At 40.0% G+C, this 18,855-nt stretch overlaps 1 protein-coding gene across 3 annotated transcripts; it reads left to right on the top strand.

The window, feature by feature from the left end:
* Positions 1-293: 293 nt before the first annotated feature.
* Positions 294-18,818, top strand: LOC133423688 (phosphatidate phosphatase LPIN2-like). 3 transcript variants are annotated; one of them, XM_061713972.1, is made up of 20 exons: positions 294-399; positions 6,699-6,899; positions 7,735-7,830; positions 7,930-8,213; positions 8,284-8,400; positions 9,472-9,595; positions 9,718-10,192; positions 10,605-10,704; positions 11,690-11,877; positions 13,619-13,712; positions 13,830-13,899; positions 13,991-14,074; positions 14,357-14,436; positions 14,918-15,074; positions 16,165-16,313; positions 16,480-16,566; positions 16,646-16,798; positions 17,222-17,336; positions 17,432-17,535; positions 17,661-18,818. In XM_061713972.1, exons 2-20 carry the CDS (start codon positions 6,708-6,710, stop codon positions 17,803-17,805), a joined length of 2,814 nt encoding a protein of 937 aa, XP_061569956.1. In that variant the 5' UTR covers positions 294-399; positions 6,699-6,707; the 3' UTR covers positions 17,806-18,818. The 3 variants fall into 3 exon arrangements, with proteins under 3 accessions (XP_061569956.1, XP_061569957.1, XP_061569955.1); XM_061713973.1 differs by lacking the exon at positions 294-399 and adding an exon at positions 1,154-1,495; XM_061713971.1 differs by lacking the exon at positions 294-399 and adding an exon at positions 3,403-3,658.
* The last annotated feature ends 37 nt before the right edge of the window (positions 18,819-18,855 follow it).

The following is an 18,855-nucleotide window of genomic DNA, read 5'->3' as shown; positions in this document are numbered from 1 at the left end:
AATGTATGACATTTTTGCATTACAGAAAATAAAGGACTTTATCACAATATTCTAATTTTCTGAGACAGTCATGTATATATTATTTACACGATTAAAAAATTACTTTATTGAGCATCATCTTTCTGATAAAGTGTCTTCAGCTTCAGCTCTTAAAAAACAACGGCTAGCTATTATATCTGTTTCTATCCATATATTATGTATATTATTGTGAGGTTGCAGGCTTGTTGCAGCAGGTCTGAGCTGCAGCTCCCCAGCATCACCTGTCCTGCTGCGTCGCTGTGACGCGCTGGGCGGGTCACGTGCTCTGGCCGGCTCGCAGCAGCAGCAGCAGCTCCGGCTGACGGGACTCTATTACCCGGAGGGACGCTGTCTGCAGCGGGGGACCCTCTGCTCCAGCAGGTAGGACGATTTAACAGCCCCCCAAAAATAAAAAGACCGGGCTACAGTTCCACAAACTATATTAACTCCCATCGTATGTCTGTTTTGTCTTTATATAAGAACTGCGGAGTCCTTGACATGTTTCTGAGGAGTCATTTCTTTAAACGGGTTGAAGTCGCGAGTCCCGTTTGATGCTGTCGCTTTTTAAGGGTTATTGATACTGGAAGCTCGCAACAAGCAGTAATTATCTGCTAGCTTGTAGCTTATAATTATAATAATAATATAATTCTTGTGTTAGAGGTGTTCCTGAATTTATAATTTTTCTCATAAAATGCCATTTCAATCAGATGAGAACTCTGGACAGTGCACATTGACCCATCACTGGTTTTACCTCTTATTTACTTTGACATAGGTGAAACTTTGTTGTTGTGTTATTAATCTGTACTTACCTACGTATGTAACTCAATATATTTCGATTATATCAAAATTAATAAATATATTGTCCATGTATTAGGTAGATATTTTGAAAACACCATTATAGCATTATATCTGAGGCTGCAATAAGTTGATTTTGCTTGTCATCTTAACCCTATTCCTCATGTCCTTATGTGAGAAATTTTATTTTGAAAGGTCAGCACAATGTTTCAGAGTAGCTATTGTAGAGTCTACTGAAATTATCATGTGACTTGAAGACGTCACAGTGAGCAATGGAAAATGTTCTATTAATTGCATAGACTAAATGATTAAGTGGTTGATTAAATCCCAAATAAATTACAGTAAGTCATATGCGTGATGCAGCCCCGGTTTATATCATCAGTTGACAAAGCAAATTAAATTTGTCATGATCTGTTGGTGAAATGAAAACTTGCAGATTCAGTGGTCAAAACAAGGTGATGGATGGAGAATGACAATGGACACTTGGAGGCAGTGAGCGGGAGAAACGTGCAGAGACAGGGAAAGCCAGATTTGTACTAATCTGGTAAACAGGATTAACGCCTCTTAAGGTCTTGTCACCCGCAGGGAGAGAGTAGATGAGAACTGATGGTGCTGGATTTGTTGGATGTAGTACTGAAGTACACTTTGTACTGTCAACTAAACAGGACTGGAACAACTACAGGTATGCTTATGAATATTTATAATAGTAGGCTCTGAGGTGGAAAACTGGTTCCACCTCAGAACTGGTTCCAAATTTCTTGAAGCGTTGGAACCATACAACTTAATATTTGACAACACGTTCAGTGCCAGCGGACGCTGCTGTAACCTGCTAGTCTGGCCAGCGATACTTAGAATATACTTACTATTATAACACGTACTTGAATGCATCATGGCTGCCATGTGTATTATGTGTTTCTTTGACATGTCTGTTGTGCACGCCCTAAAAAAAAAAGACTGATGTTGGCTTGACGCATGCGGTTGTGTTTTTTGTTTTGGTTTTTGTTTGTTTTTGACTCCTGGTCTACATTCTGCCCCCAAGTGGACACTTGTGGTCTCACATGTCCTGCCTGTGTAGTACGGAAGCAAGAGACATTCACACACGGCGCAGTGGGTTGTGTCTGTGAACGGACACGAACACTTGGTCATCCTGCAAGTATATTCTAGACCTGATTCTTTCCCTCTTTGATACAAATAATTAGTCTGGTTTCTTTGATTTTGATTTCCAAGGGGCAGTGCCAATGGATGCAGAAGAACCTGCATAGATAGGCAGAGCAACAACCAGACGAGTATCAACAAACTGTCAAAATGGCGTGCAGCGGATTAGGAATGCTTGAGAATGATTGTTATTGCTTTTTTGCATTAAAACTTGTTTATTCAAGGTGTTGTTAGTAATTCTTCTGCCATCTTGGTTGTTTTGAGTGGCTCTTGGTCACTTCTGAGTCATTGCATAAAGCCCACCATGACCCAGTTGTGATTGGTTTGGTACATTATGTACCAGTACAACAATTTTCACCAAATTGGTATGTCTGACCAGGTTAGTACCCAGCAGTATGGAGATGAGGTTAAAAACCTGTGTAGATGTACTTGCTTTCTTATTGAAAAGTCATCTGGAAAATCTAAGGGAATTGATTTGGTAAAGTCATATTTAAAGTCATATTGTCGTCATTTCCCAGCCGTTCTTGTGCCAGTTAATTTTGCTCAGCTGTTTTAGAGTTAGAGCTGAAACAGTAAATTGTCAGTTGACTTTGATAATCGACTCATCTTTTGTAACTTTCTCTTTCCAACTCCTAATATTTATATGTACTTTGGAAATGTCAGCATAGTCATTTTTATAAACTAAGTCATTAATCCTTAATTCAGAATACCCGTCCCTCTCATTGAGGTTGTTTCATCAGATTGGTCTTATGTGATATGCCTATATAGCACTACCCCAAACAACAGTGTGTGTGAGTACTGACCAGGTATCGATTAGGGAACAGTGAGCTTTTCTTTTATGTGTGTATTTTTAACCTGTTCCTGATAAATGCAGTCAAGTTCAAGCCCACACACTTTTTCTAGCAAACTACACACAACACCACAGCTGCGTATCTCTACTGAAGGACCATACAGTTACAGAGGTGTGGGAGTCAAACCCACTCTGAATTTAGCGTTGTGGAGACCGTGCAGGCAGTGGGCAGCTGCCATTATGGCGCAATGATTTTCATCTAGTCACTTCTACTTTGTCCATCAAATGAGGATTGTGCTGAAACAACATGTAACAGATACACAATGGAGACGGTAAAATGCTGTTGTCAACATGCAGTGTTGCTGCGGCTCACCATGAATACACGTTTTATTACCATTATCATTACCATTGGTGGAAAAGTAACAATTGCTGGGATATTTTGCAGACGTACATTATTTCCAAAGGAGGAATTCCGTTGATTATACTTTGTGTTGCATGTTGCACCGTCAGCAAGTCATATTTAGTTCAGTGTGTGACGCTAACCTAACCTGCTGTTTTTTGTGCAAACTTCTGGGTTGCTTTTCAAATAAGTGATTAAACTATTACTCCAATAATTGGATTAAACTGTTCCCTAAGGCTGTTTTGCAATGTTTTTGAGCTTTCTCAAGTAGAGGATGGTGGTGATCAGGGTTGGTGCTTGGATAGATTATGTAATGTTTTAGTAGTCAGATGGGCCATACAAGCTTTGGTACATGGCAGTGAGGTACCTGATGAGGAGGACAAGGAGGAGCAAAAAAGCGTAGCTCAGCTTTATGCTGTTATAGCAGCATGGAGCTGTCAGGGAGGACGCCTGCAGAGCAGCAGGACCGCCGGCTGCACCTGAAGGCCCCCTGGACCCTGGTGAGTCGGAGCTGTGCTTTGACTCCTGTCAGGGAGCGGCCCTTTTATTCTTTGTTGGTAACTCTGTCTTAAAAATCTAATTTATACTGCCTGGCATTTAGAGAAGATTTACTGTAGATATGCAGTGATGATAGCTAATAATCTTGTGACTAATAATGCCACGGCGGAGTTAGTACTTTTTTTTCTGGAAGAGTGGAAAACTACTGATCTGTATTTCATCGTGATGCATGACCAAAAGGAATAATCCATTCGTTTTGATCCCTTTGTGAGTTAGGCAATGATTTAACAACACATGACTGTTGTAAGTTGATATACAACTCAGAGAAACAACAAATCTTCAGATCTAAAACCAGATATTGATGTTTCCGTTTTCTGTTTGTTTTTGGCCCAAGTGATTCTGTAACAAATTATTTAAGCCCTAAGATCTTATCTGATTAATTAATCACACGGACAGTTGATCATACATCAGGCCACAAAGTTTTAAACTGTTTCAAAGAGCATAAAGGTTGTTTTTTTGTTGTTGTTTCTTTTTCATGTTAAAATTTGAGTTTCATTTGAAGGTGCATTTGATTACTTTTAGGGGGCATCATCCAGCTCTTGTGCTCTTCTTCCCTGAGAGTCTGCAAAACCAGCTACAACAACTCTGGACTCCTGTACCAGTCGTCTTTTGCAACAACCACATATCACTTTGCAGCATCATAACAAATATAGGAAATGATTAAACAAGCTCAAATTAGCTATCAGATAGTTCTTTAAATGTTAATATTACCTTTTAGTTTGGAAATACTGGAAGTCAGAGTTTGCATCTTTTATTTTGAATTTTATGTCCTCCAATTTTTGGATTGTTATATATTATATATGTTATATTGGTATACGTAGCTCATCGATGTCATGGAGTGTCAATTTTCTCTGCATACATCTCCACAAGGATTTAAAGTAACAATCAACATTTGATCAAAGTGTAGACTTTCAGCTTTAATTTGGGAGGTTTCGCAGCAATATGACTTGATAGTGATTTTAATCAGAGTCCTTTTACTTAAATAAGACTTCAATTTCAGCTATTATGAACCTAAAAAAAATGTCTTTAAAGGTTTTATGATGTGCTAAAACCTCTTCCTGAACTCATCATCATTGTTATACAGCAACACTTTGCATCTGGACAATACATGCATATGAATTATGACACTGATCTAAAAATCCTGTAACTCTAAAACAATCAAGATCAGATATTGTCAGATTTTTTCTAACGAAGCAACATATGAACAACAAAGAACATTATATTTGACTATAAACAGAATCTGTCCTCTCTCAGTTTTTATCATCCTTTTTGTTCCCACCTGCTGTCGTATTGTTGTCTCCATGTCGTTATAATTGCCAGTGCAGTTTTAATCACACGCTGCTGTCCTAATAACAACCACGGACACAGAAATCAGACACACGCTCCCACAGCCCACCGCGTTCCTGTTTTTCTTTCTTTTGTTTTCGCTGTATTGTGAGTGTTAATCAGGATATTTTTCAGTTAATATTGCTGGCTTGTAATCTGCTGAGAACATTTTCAGCTTGTTAAGAGCATTAAAGTTGAGTAACTGCGTTGGCTCTGCCGGTCTTAAAGACTGAATGGGTCTAAAGTCCATCCAGCTGGTATGTTGCTTTCATTTAGTCAGTCTAAACCCCTCTGCACTTCATGTTACAAGAAGCCATTTCTGCCTCCTCATAATTCAGGCCACACACAGACACTCTTGTAAAAAAAGTCATGGTGTGTGTGCCACATCGCAGCTTCAGAAGGAGGTGAATGCTTGTATAACGTCCACTGACATCCCAGGACGAAACAAGGAGACAAAACATGGCTATCTCTAAAAACGTGGCCTTTGTTTGCTGCGGTATCAAGTAGATAGCAACACAAACATCCACCTGCTCCAGGTAAATAAAGAGGTTGTAACCTGAAAGTGTAATCTGATACCTTTTGGTGATCAGGTTAAGTCAGATTTGTTCTAGCATGTAGTCTGTAGATGTATGAGGTTTATTATGACTATTTCAGTGTTGCAGAGTTTACAGAGCTTTTTGTATTCACTGTTGAGTCAGTCAAAGAAATAAATGATCATTGACACTATTTGATAGCAAAATGTCCTGGCAACTATTGTAAACAATAGTCTGAGTTAGGGCTGGGCGATATGGACCAAAAGTCATATCTCGATATTTTCTAGCTGAATGGCGATACTTGATATATATCGATATTTTTTCTGTGCCATAATTGGGGTTTCCCCCAAAGCATTATAGCATAGCATCTCTGTTAGCTTCATTTTTTTCTGAGGCAAACCCTTAAAAAAACAGTCAGTTTTAATACAAAGCCTCGTGCCAAATGTCACACAGGTACCTTTATTAACAGAGGTCTGCACAATATCAAAATGTATAAAACAAATGAAATAAAAATAAACTGCCTGCATATATAGAATAAAAATGCTTCTTGAATAAAATAAAACAAGTTGTGCAAATAGCAAAACATTTGTGCAAATCTCAAATAAAACATTCAAGTCAATTTGTCACAAAATAAGCTACCGGTATATCAAAATCATAAAAAAAAATAAATAAAATAATAATAATTTTTTTTTAAATCGATATAAACGATATTGTCTCGTACCATATCGGGTTTGAAAATATATCGATATATATTTAAATCTCGATATATCGCCCAGCCCTAGTCTGAGTATAGGTTTATTACTGACCCCACATTAGTCAGTTTAACTGTTTGGATTATGGTTTGTTGTGTCTGGGAGGGCTTCTCCGGTCTGCAGCCTTGCTGCAACAGACCCTGATTAAGTCCTGATCAGCTCTGGACTCTTCGGAGGAAAATGGAACAGATCCACTGTGTTTAGGGACCGGCCTGCAGTTGCAGACTATTGTGAACAACAGCAGCCTTCCAACAAGGTCACTGGCCCAGTAAAGCAAAAAAAAATGTTGATGTCAGTTTAAACAAGGGGGTGACTTCATGTTGTTGGGCAGTAATAAGGCCGGATGTAATGGAGCGTGTTTTTGCTGTCAGGTGGACACCATGAACTATGTGGGGCAGCTGGCGGGCCAGGTGTTGGTGACGGTTAAGGAGCTGTATAAAGGGATCAATCAGGCCACGCTGTCAGGCTGCATTGACGTGATCGTCGTCCGACAGCCCGATGGGACGTTCCACTGCTCTCCTTTCCATGTCCGCTTTGGAAAACTGGGAGTGCTGCGCTCCAGGGAGAAAGTGGTGAGTTACTCTTATGTCTAAAATAAATCTTTTTAAAAAACGTTGCTTTTCTTGTTATCAACACTGCAACAAATAATTTTGTAATATGCCTTGCTAACCAGCATTTTCAGTTTGTGGAGGTGCATAGTATATTTTCAGTTTTCCTAATTGCCCTCCGCTTCTCGACTCCATCAAGCACATTACCATACAATCCACTCTGTCTCTCACAAGAACAGATTGCCCTTTATCTCTATTTATATACACTCTGTCTACTGAGTGCTCAGATGGGACTGACAATCTAAAACTCAGTTTAGTCTCTTACTCTCTACTTGTAAATATTTAGAGTCTTACAGAAAAGCTGTACTTGTCGTAGGAGAGCCAGACGGCGCAGCGGTGCAGGAAGTAGATTGTGATTGACAATTCTGCAAATCATAAGGGGTTAAAGGCATTTTTGTCTCAGTACAAAAACCAAACGGGGGTGAAAACATCATTTAATTAATTAATAATTTCTTAGCTTCCAGTCAATTATCTGCATTATTCAAGGAGTGGATTTGGATTTATTTATTAACCCTTAATGGTACCTTAAAATGGAAGGAACCATTTATTAACTACATGCTCCACATTTTTGGTGTTTTCACCAACCAAACTACACCTAAGCTTAAATGAAAGCTAGCTTTGTGGATAGTAGTAAATAAATCTTTGGCACAGTTCTTCTGAGCTGTGTTCCATAAATATTATAAACTCTGTTTAACCTCATTAGTGTTGGTTAAGGACCGAGGTCATCTGAGGGGACGGCTGTTGCCTGCCACATAGCCACAACAAAGTAATGTGTTGTGAAACTCGTTTGACTCCCCAGATTGACATTGAGATCAATGGCGAGCCCGTGGAGCTACACATGAAGCTTGGAGACAACGGAGAAGCCTTTTTTGTTCAGGAGACAGAGAAGTACAATGTGAGTTTTGCAAACTCTGCCATGACGGTTTTAAAGGTATTTGATGTTCTGGTTAAGATCAATAACATCATGTACCTGTGTTTTTTAACTCTAAAATAGGAGGTTGTTCCCGCCCACCTGGTGACCTCGCCCCTCCCCACAGAAGAGGTTCTCACCAGGACCAGAGAGTCCAGATGTGGGGCATCAGCAGGGACCAATCAGCCTCCCGTCCCAGGGGATGCAGCTTCTGGAAACCTCCATATCTGCTCCAATTCAGCCGGAAAGAAGAAGAAGAGACGCAAGAAGAAGCACAAAACTGAGCCACGTAAGGAGGAGCAAATGGGCGGGGAGCCGGAGCTGTGTGACATGAGTTCGGATGAGGAGCAACATGCACAAAGTGGACGGTGAGTTGAAAACTGGTCTCCGGTCTGCGATCGTAACTGAGTTTATAATGTTGCTGTTTCCTGTCATCAGAGAATCGTCACTGTTAATGGTGAAGGACAACATGGAGCAAAGGCAGCCTTCTCCTCTCTCCACCCTCGAGTGGGACAGCTACCCTTTCTCTGACGGAGACTGGTCTCCCTGCACGATGTATGCCCTTTTCATTCAAATATTTACACAGTTTGTACAAACAGAGAAACAATAAAGCAGTTCACTTAAACGGGACCTATTATGGCATCTAATACCTATTTTAAACAGGTCTTGAATGTCTAAAAAACAAGCTTTTGAATGTTTTTGCTAAATAAATTAGAAATTCAGCCTCTGAGCCATGTCTTTATCATCCCAGTCTCTAACCGCCTTATCTATGCGGGATTCTGAGTGGGCGGGGCTATGATAATGAGGCTCTGTGCTGATTGGCTGCCTGAATGACGCGATACACCGCTATGAAAAAGGCTCCGGCTGTAGCGCTGTTAATATGCCACTTTATTACGTTTTATGTTTTTCAGGCGTAAAAGTAACTGTTAAGATCCCCAACCTGGGCTCAGTTTATCCAAATAACGCCTGTTAAGAGATTTGCTCCGATGTTTTTCGGGGATGGGAAGAGCCGCCGGCGATTTATGGTTCCACAGAACCTACGCCGTAGGCTCTGCGTTGGTGTAACGCAGAACCATAAATCAGCCTTTATTCTGGCGAGATCTGAAAAAACAACGCAACAATGAGGAAGCGAGTGATTATGTACATTCACTGAGTGAATATTATGAAAGTAAAATATATATTTCTCGCTAGAAATGTAATCAAAACGCATTTTTATGCAGAAACTAACTCAAAATATTGATTTTATTCACTAAAAATGAGAAATGTCCGCCATGTTTTTTTGTTTGATTCAGTCTGCAAATGATGACGTAAAGAAAATTTTCTCTAGCCCTCGGAAGGGCTAGATTCATACTCCCTAGCCCTCGTTATGCCCACTACCCCTACATGCAAAGAGGAATTGGGACACCACTACCCTCACGGGAACGTGCAAAATGTAGGGGTAGGGCTGAAAAGTAGGGCTAGGGGGGGGGGATTGGGACTGGCCCTTTATATATGTTAAAGCAAGAAAAAACATATTTTTCATAATAGGTCCCCTTTAATGAAAGCAAGCAGGCCTGAGTTGCACAGAGCACTTCCTCAGGATCCTCGGAGCTGACTCAGTGGAAATGTCCTTTTTGCTTGTGTCAGGGATGTTTCTGAGCCCATGTCGCCCAAAAGTGACTCGGAGTTGATGGTGAAGCCGGGGGAGAGCATGCTCAGGGCCGACTCTCACATGCAGTGGAGCTGGGGGGAGTTTCCAGAATCTACCAGGGTACGGATTATGAAAGATTTTAATTTTTAGAGTTGTTAAGTGCAGCTTATATCTTCAGATATCTGTATAACAAAATACTTGCTGGAAAAAAAGTTGAGTAAATTAGAATCTTTTGTGTCCAGATCCACAAAAAGGACAAATCAGAGCCAAAGAAGTTGACCATTACTCCCTCGGAGAACACACATTTCAGGGTTATTCTGAGCTCTGAAGCCATGGAGGAAGAGTCAGCAGCAGGTCAGAGGACTTCGGAGCCCATTTGCCATATTGTAAAACCAGAGCCACGGACCCTCAAACCTGATCAGGGCAGCTGCAGCCTGGAGGCCCCTGAAGCGCCATCATGTGATACAAACATTACCGACGCCCTGCCGGACATCACAAATATGATGCCGTGCAGCTTCTCCTGTGAGCCATGCCCTAGCCATCCCGACACAGATGAAAAAAACGCACGCAAAACCAGATGGACATCTTCACCGCCAAGTCGCAGGAACAGCATCACCGCTGCCAGCCGAGGAGGCAAAGAGGCTGGAGACTCTGGAGCTGGTTGTTCTGACGCAAGAGCCTCGTCTAAAGTCACTGACTCACCCATGAAGAGGAAAGGTAACTTCATTCATACTGAACGCTGAAATGTTTTACAGCTCTGTAAATCGTCGCGGAGGTAACTGTGTTTTTGTTTTTTGTGCTGTGTAAGTGTGAAAAAAGCCTGTCATAATGAAATCAATACATTTCAAACCATTTGATAAGTTTAAAAAAGGACTACAACCCGTGAGAAAATACTGTAGTGAATTTGTTTTCACCTGCCAGATTTGTGTATGAGGCAGGAACTACACCCGGTTTAAATGCACGTAGAAGCCAGAAGGAAGGATGTGGTTTCTGTTTGGGCTGTAGCTCAACGATGTGCGTCTGGGGCTGCTCTGCATTCACATGCAGACAGAGAAAAAAGAGGAAGTAAATAAGCACTACTTGTTAGCAATTTCCAAGAAGTAATGTGTTGCTCTCTGTTCCCATAAAGTTGTGAGGAAGAGGAGCCAGCATCAGGGGCCTGAAGATATTTACCTGGAGGACCTGAATGCTCTTGAGCCCGATGTTGCAGCTCGCTACTTCCCCAAAAGGTACAAACCTATGAATCCTCCAGAGGTGTCAAGTAACGAAGTACAAATACTTCGTTACCTTACTTACGTACAACTTTTGGTTATCTATACTTCACTGGAGTAATTCTTTTTCAGACGACTTTTTACTTTTACTCCTTTTTCACGCAATTATCTGTACTTGTTACTCTATTTCATTTCGGCCTTTAAAAAAAAACTACACTACACCAAAAAACTCCAGTTAAATTGCTCCATCCGGATAGATTGAATTTGGTTGTGGTTGTTTCAGATGTTCTTGTCCAGTTTTGTTCTTACATCCGTTCCCTCAGATTCCTGCAACTAAACTTGGATGTACATTCCAATAAAGGTTAGGATAAATGATAACAAGCCTCTGAAGTTTGACTTCTTGCACCATTACAATACTTATAGGCAACTAGTCATCATATCTTCTGCTCTCTGAAACACATGTTAATGCTCAATAGTACACATATATGGTTCTTTAATATATTTGCATTATACTAAGATACATTCATTTTCAATGGCTTTTGTCCTTAATGGCTTTTTTCCCCCTTACATTACTTTTACTTTTATACTTTAAGTAGTTTTGAACCAGTACTTTTATACTTTTACTTGAGTAAAAAACTTGAGTTGATACTTCAACTTCTACAGCAGTATTTTTAAACTCTAGTATCTATACTTCTACCTGAGTAATGAAAGTGAATACTTTTGACACCTCTGGAATCCTCCAAATCCCCCATGTAGGAGGATTTTTTGTTAAATACAGACAAATTAATGATCTTGAGGACAGACTTAGGGTCATAACAACACAAAGTGGAATAATTATGCAGCCAAAGTGACTTATTTTCAGTGATCAGCGCTCTACTGTGATCTTTGGTGTGAAATACTTCAGTATTAGACATGTAAAAAGTAAATTAGATGAAAAAAAAAAAATATCACAACAGACCTGTGTGATCCTTGCACCTGAAACGGGGTTATGTGTCTGTTTCAGTGAGTCTGAGCAGGTTTCTAAACACTGGGTGGAGACCGGGCAGAGCTCTGGATCCCAGTCGCCCCAGTCAGTGGGCAGCGCAGCAGCAGACAGTGGGACCGAGTGTCTGTCCGACTCTGCTGGGGACCTGCCGGATGTCACACTGTCACTTTGTGGCGGTGTCGGTGAGAACTCAGAGATCTCAAAAGGTGATCATCCTTATTATCAGTTATGGTTGTCCATTAAGATCTTATACTAACACTTCAGTAAAGTCACATAATGGTCTCCTTGTTTATTATGCTTAGAGACGCACTCTGGGATCAAGCGTATAGAATAAGGTTGGGCGAGTCCCTACTAGGAATGGGTGATATTTTACCGTTCACGATAAACCGTCAAAAAAATTCCCCACGATAAGAATTTCTCATCTCGCGGTAAAAACGATAAATTCCCATTGATGACGTTTTTGTGTAAAGCTGATTTATGGTTCTGCGTTAAATCGACGCGGAAGGAAGGAAGGAAGGAAGGAAGGAAGGAAGGAAGGAAGGAAGGAAGGAAGGAAGGAAGGAAGGAAGGAAATGAGCCAGAAAGAAAGAAAGAAAGAAAGAAAGAAAGAAAGAAAGAAAGAAAGAAAGAAAGAAAGAAAGAAATGAGCCAAAAAGAAAGAAAGAAAGGAGCCAAAAAGAAAGAAAGAAAGTAGCCAGAAATAAGGAAATGAGCCAGAAAGAAAGAAAGAAAGAAAGAAATGAGCCAAAAAGAAAGAAATGAGCCAAAAAGAAAGAAAGAAAGAAAGAAAGAAAGAAAGAAGAAATGAGCCAGAAATAAGGAAATGAGCCAGAAAGAAAGAAAGAAAGAAATGAGCCAGAAAGAAAGAAAGAAAGAAAGAAAGAAAGAAAGAAAGAAAGAACGAAAGGAGCCAAAAAGAAAGAAAGAAGGATAAATTCCCGTTGATGACGTTTTTGTGTAACAAACATGGCAGATCTGAGAGCGAGATAGATTTATAGTTGAAAAAGGTGGAGTTGAATTGGTATTTTTTTTATCGTCATTTTTATGGTTATCGGGATAAATGCCAGAAATTATCGTGATACATTTTTTAGTCCATACCGCCCATCCCTAGTCCCTACAAATATTCAGTGCCTGTTACTAATAATTTTGGTTATATGGAAAAAACGACTGCGCTAGAGTCTAGCGGCTAGACATCCATCAAAAGTCCACACCCCTAATTATAGATAAAGTTGTAGCTTCATATAATTTTCCCTGATGTTCTGCAAAAAATCCCCAAAAGAATCACCCCCATACAGTTGTCATGGAGGTGAATTCTATTGAGACCAAAAGCATTTTTCTGTTCCAGGTCTGTAATATATTTATTTGTGCTGCAAAGTTGGACATTTACAGTAACATGAGTCAGTGGAGAGTGACTCACTTTTAGAGCCAGTCCCCAGTGGTCAGCTGAGGAATATCAGTCTCTCTTAGTTCTTTGTAGCATAAATCTAGAAGTTGGAACAGTGAAGCTGGCTGGAGTCCCACCTTCAGAATGGATTGTGTAATGTGATTGGCCTCAGCTTTTCCTGACCGACCGATTCTGGTTATAACTAACGCTGACGGGTCATCTTACTCACAAAATCTGCATGTAGCAAGAAACAGCTTCAGATATATGTGTCCACAGTCGTCACATAACCTTATGAATGAACACATTATTGTAGTAAGAAATGAGTGAATCTATGTTTGTTTTTACAGTGTTGTTCCCTTAACATAAACCAGCTCAAGATGGTGTATGATGTATCACAAACTAAGAAAAATATACAGTAAAATGAGGTTTGGAGGAAATCTATGTCCTCTACTGGGATGCATTATGTTATTTATTTATGCATATATCCTGCATGTCATAGTTCCTTAGAAATAGGAGTTTTCAACTTATAGTACAGTCAAACTTTTCTGTTCCTTCTCTTCTAGAAAAATTCATGGAGCACATGATCACTTACACTGAATTTGCAGAAAACCCAGCAATTATCGACAATCCCAACTTGGTTGTCAAAATAGCAAACCGGTGAGTCTTCCAATTGCTTAACAGCTGTCCTCTTCCTCTCTATTAAAGATGTTTCGCTTCTATTACAAAATCACTGAAACATTTGCAAATTAAAATTAAAGTACATTTGCTTCCTAGATATTACAACTGGACTCTGGCGGCACCACTTATACTTAGTATGCAAGCTTTCCAAAAGAACTTGCCAAAGGTATCCCTCTCCTCTTCTCTTTTTATAGCGAGGTGCTATTATTAGTGCATAGAGGTTAATGTACATTTATCCCTTTTATTTTAAATGACAGGCTACAGAAGAGGCCTGGGTCAAGGAAAAAATGCCCAAAAAGTCTGGACGCTGGTGGTTCTGGAGAAAGAGCAGCACAAAGCAGGTGTGAATCATAACTTCTTTCTCAAGGTTAGCCTCTGAGTCACGCTTTCACCGCCCTTCCACCGGCGCTGTGGGTGTCAGCGGGATTCATATCCAATTTCAGTAACTTTGCAATGCAAACGAGGAACATTGATGTCTAAAAGCATTATTAATCATCTCATCTCTGCTTTGCATTTTTATGTAAGGATACTTTACTAGAAGAGCCCTTCTTGTCAGCATTGTCTTTCACTTTTAAGATGCTTATGGTAATGAAATGGATATTAAAGTTTCTTCCTCTTCTTAGCTATCATCTGAGACCAAGCTGGAGAGGCAGGAGTCACTGAGCGGAGAGAGCCCTGCCCTCCACCAGGCCCCAGAAACACCGTGAGTCAGCAACTCAGCTCTGGCATCCTCACAACACGACAGTCACACACACCAACACAAGCTGTGTTGGGTAAACATGTTCCACGCTGGGTGGATTAATACTGTATGTCTGTGAGCGAGCAGCGCTGACATCTCATGACTCACAGACTTGTGACTCATAAACTCATTTAGGGGCCCAGTTAAAAAGAAACAGATTATTTGAACCAGGAGATTCAAGTTTGATCCTAGTTAGACGTTAAGGATGCTTGTTTAGCATAACGGAAGTTGGAGGGGAAAAAAACCATGTTGCACAGGCAGAGAGTAAGTAGAGTAGATCTGTTGCCCTCTGGTGTCTGCAAAAGACTACTTGTTTTTAGTTGGTCATCATCCACATATTCCTTTGTCTCAGCAACTTGTTTTGGTCCAAGTTCAGTTTGCAGATTTGCTCGAGTCATGACGCTCGTTTTGTTTGTTTATCTAACTATCTTTCTCTCTCTTGCAGGAAGAAAGTTGCAGAATGGTCCAGTGACGATGAGACCAAAGAGCTGAATGCAGCAGCACCCGCTCTGACGCCCACTGAGCGCGTGCAGATGGAGGGCTCAGCAACAGCACCGTGTCACTCTTACAAGAAATCTCTTCGCTTGTCATCTAACCAGATAGTAAGAACACGACGTCAGCCTTTGGCTTGATTAAGCAAAGACAAACATAGAATCAGTATCATTGACTGTTATTGACGAAGCAGAAAAGGACGGTTAAGATAAAAGAAAGAAAAACTTTATTTATTTTATCTACAAACAATCGTAGGATCTCAATTTTTATTAGACTTTCTGTTATCTGGAAAAAAAAGCTGTTTTTCTATTTTATAAAGAAACATACAGAAAACGACAAATGAAGAAGCACCATCATATAATAATACATATGAACATAATCCAAATTAAACACAATGACTGTGGTTGCACCCCTGAATTACTGGCTTTTATTTATTTATCTTTCATTTATATGGCGAACACGGTGTGGTCATTTTTTTTCATAAATGAATGATTAGACCAAATTTACTATGATTTCATGTTGTCGAGAGTTTTACAGTAAAAACTAGTTGATCCAAGGTATTAGTGATTCTCCAGGCATCTGGTTTATTTTGAGTCGTAGCGCTTGGACGCTTCTTTATGCGTCATCATATAAATCCCGCCCCTGCAATTGGTTCGGTTTGTTCTGTACCGGTAGAAACGGCCGGTAACGGGAGAGGTACTGGACCCAATTCACACGAGAACATTTTTGCAAAGTGAATAAGTTTGACGAGGCGAGGCTGCTGATGTTGTTCAGCGGTGAAATTTAACGCCCATTTAAAATGTTGCCATGTTAAAAGGTTTATCCTCAAACTGTGGCTCTGGTGAACAACTCCCAACTTTCCCAGTCCGCTTACAGATGTGTGCAATGTATTAATTCATTTTAAATAAAGAAATTATATAAATATATTTTTAAATAGATGACTGGACCAAATATAGATATTATAATAACAAAAAGAAAATTTGCTAAATTTGTATTTGCTCTATTTGTCACATTTTCTTTTACAAAATTACATCTTTGCTTTGAATCAATCACAATCAAAAGTCCTAAGGCCCAATGTTTTAATCCACCAGAGAGCATGTACCTCAGAAAAAAGTAAATATATCAAAGAAATAGTTGATGGATAATAATTTGAACCGTTTTTTTTTAAATAAATTAAGTCTCTTTCTGTTCCTCTTTCAGGCCAGCCTGAAGCTGAGAGACGGCCCAAACGACGTCACCTTCAGCATCACCACCCAGTACCAGGGGACGTGCCGCTGCGAGGGAACCATCTACCTGTGGAACTGGGACGACAAAGTCATCATCTCTGACATCGATGGCACCATCACCAAGTACAGGATCTGTTTTTGTTACAACTAAAACATGTACACTTACATGAGCTGTGTGATAATAGACCTGCAATACCGTTGAAGAAGCAAAGTTAAAATTGAGAGTCAAGATTCAGTCTGAACTGTACTATCATCTATCGTCTTGTGAAATAACTGCATTTCCCCACAGATCAGATGTGTTTGGCCAGATTCTGCCTCAGCTTGGCAAAGACTGGACTCACCGGGGAATTGCAAAACTTTACCACTCAGTCCACGAGTAAGACCCTCTGAATAAGATCACATCCTCCTGATACAATCCAGTGAAATATTGATCTCGTAATATCTGCCAACTGCAGGAACGGCTACAAATTCCTGTACTGCTCGGCCCGAGCCATCGGCATGGCTGACATGACTCGGGGGTATTTGCACTGGGTGAACGACAGAGGGACTCTCCTCCCTCAAGGACCCCTCATGCTCTCTCCCAGCAGCCTTTTCTCTGCCTTCCACAGGTAGGAAATCCTCCTTTTTCTGAGCAAACGTGGTATTTAGAGACACATAATCCCTGGGATTCATTGTGGGATTTCAGTAATGGATGTTTATAAAACGTTGGACCTGCATCTGCTGCACCTTCAGGAAATTACAGTGGAAAAAAGAGAAGAGGATGTAAATTACAGTCATTTAGCTTTGCTTTGTGCTTGTTTGGATTAATATAACATGTTATTTCAACTTCAGCAGTGGAAGAGCAGAATCCATAAAAGCCAAATATCAACATGAAAAAAGTGCTGTGATCGAGACTCACTCACTTCCTAGCTTCTACGTGATGCCAAATGCTTACAGATGAAAGTCTGCCTTTAAGACTAATGGATCAATTATAAGTCGGGCAGAAAGTCAGAAGTTGATTCTAGTCTTTTTTTTTTGTTAAATGTCTTTAGAGAGATCATTGAAAAGAAGCCAGAGAAGTTCAAGATTGAATGCCTGACAGACATCAAGAACTTGTTCCTCCCAAACACTCAGCCCTTCTACGCTGCCTTCGGAAACAGAGAGAGCGTGAGTGTCACTGTCGTTCTCGTGTGCACACAGGCTTTGTATCAAGTCCAAAAAAAATGATCCTTATTGTCTTCTCCTCTTTTTCTATTTACAAGGATGTATTTGCTTATAAGCAAGTGGGTGTGCCTGTGTGCCGCATATTCACAGTCAACCCCAAGGGGGAGTTGATCCTGGAGCAGGCCAAAGGCAATAAAACATCGTACGTAGTAATTCATGACCAAAGCTGGTGTTAATGTCTATCAGCTGTTCCTCACAGACAATTCTTTATTGTTTTCACTGTGTTTTCTTTTTTTATTTATTTATTTATATTTATATCTTTGGCAGATACAGCCGGCTAAGTGAGCTGGTGGAACATGTTTTTCCTCTACGCAGCACACAACACAACGCCTCCTTCAGCTGCCCGGAGTTCAGCTCCTTCTGTTACTGGAGACAGCCCATCGCTCAGGTGTGCTTCGAGGAGCTGCTGTAACTCAAAGACGGGACGTATCGTACGAGATTATGCACTGATTTCGCTCTCAATGGTGTAGCCTGCTGGAATAGTTTGATATTTTTTTGGCATATTATTCTGATTTAGTGGGAGTCTTGGAATATGAACGTATGAACGTATTCCACACACTTAAAACACTCCATAATGTCTCTATAAGTGTTTATTCCATCATACACTTCCAGAAAATACGTTTGAAGACTTTTGCTGTATACAAAGTCCATAAGTGCAACCACTATTGTCCTAAACATTTGCACAGTTTAACTTGACATATGTTTAGTATTATGCTTTTTGCCAGCTTATGAGAGATCTGTCGAACATACATATTATCTCCGGAGCAGATGTGGGATTCTCCCTTTAAGGCCTTATTTGTCATTGAATGTAAATTGCCCTTAAGTTAAAAGATTTGCACTAATATGCAAAGAAGATGTGAGATAATGTGTTCAGTACACGACTGCATCACTGCGGTGCAGTTAACAGAAAGTAGAGACTGCTGCTATTTGCGATCAGACTCAAAGTATTACTTTATTTTTGATGAATTTCGGTTCTCTGGTGCCGTTTGTTGCCAGATGTTGCCGTCTTGAGAGCTGTAGGATTTTAATGTTTGCCTGTTTTTTGTAGTGTCTCAACACTCAGTAATAACCCTCTAAAATCAACTCCATTCTTTCTATGAAAGTGATGATCTTTCTCTGATGAGAACACACAGTAAGTTTTACTAGTTTATGAAGTTAATTTTTGCTCTGAAGTTTGAAGAATCTTTGCTGCTGCAGTTCTCTTAGATGTAACTAGAAACAGATGATTACTCTCAAGAAAAGAGAAACTGTTTACACCGAACCATGTGAGGAGAGTCATTTTGATAAACTGTCAAATCTATAGATCTACTGTCCGTGTATTCTATGCACTTAATGTCTCTATAGTATTGTATTGATAAACAGTGAAAAAGTGATTATATATTGAAGGATACGTCAATAAAAAGACTATTTAAAACTACAATCAAAGCTCATGCTACACCATTATGTTTTAGCACCAATACGT

The sequence above is a fragment of the Cololabis saira genome, chromosome 22, assembly GCF_033807715.1.
Source record: "Cololabis saira isolate AMF1-May2022 chromosome 22, fColSai1.1, whole genome shotgun sequence".
Classification (NCBI taxonomy): Eukaryota; Metazoa; Chordata; class Actinopteri; order Beloniformes; family Belonidae; genus Cololabis; species Cololabis saira.
Note: the sequence above shows the minus strand (reverse complement) of the source record. Positions and strands in the feature narration are given on the sequence as shown.

Coding starts and splice junctions, on each gene's coding strand:
- LOC133423688 (XM_061713971.1), top strand. CDS start 3,587: ATGGAGCTGTCAGGGAGGACGCCTGCAGAGCAGCAGGACCGCCGGCTG. Junction 6,900..7,734: donor TGCGCTCCAGGGAGAAAGTG/GTGAGTTACTCT, acceptor TTGACTCCCCAG/ATTGACATTGAGATCAATGG. Junction 9,596..9,717: donor AGTTTCCAGAATCTACCAGG/GTACGGATTATG, acceptor TTTTGTGTCCAG/ATCCACAAAAAGGACAAATC.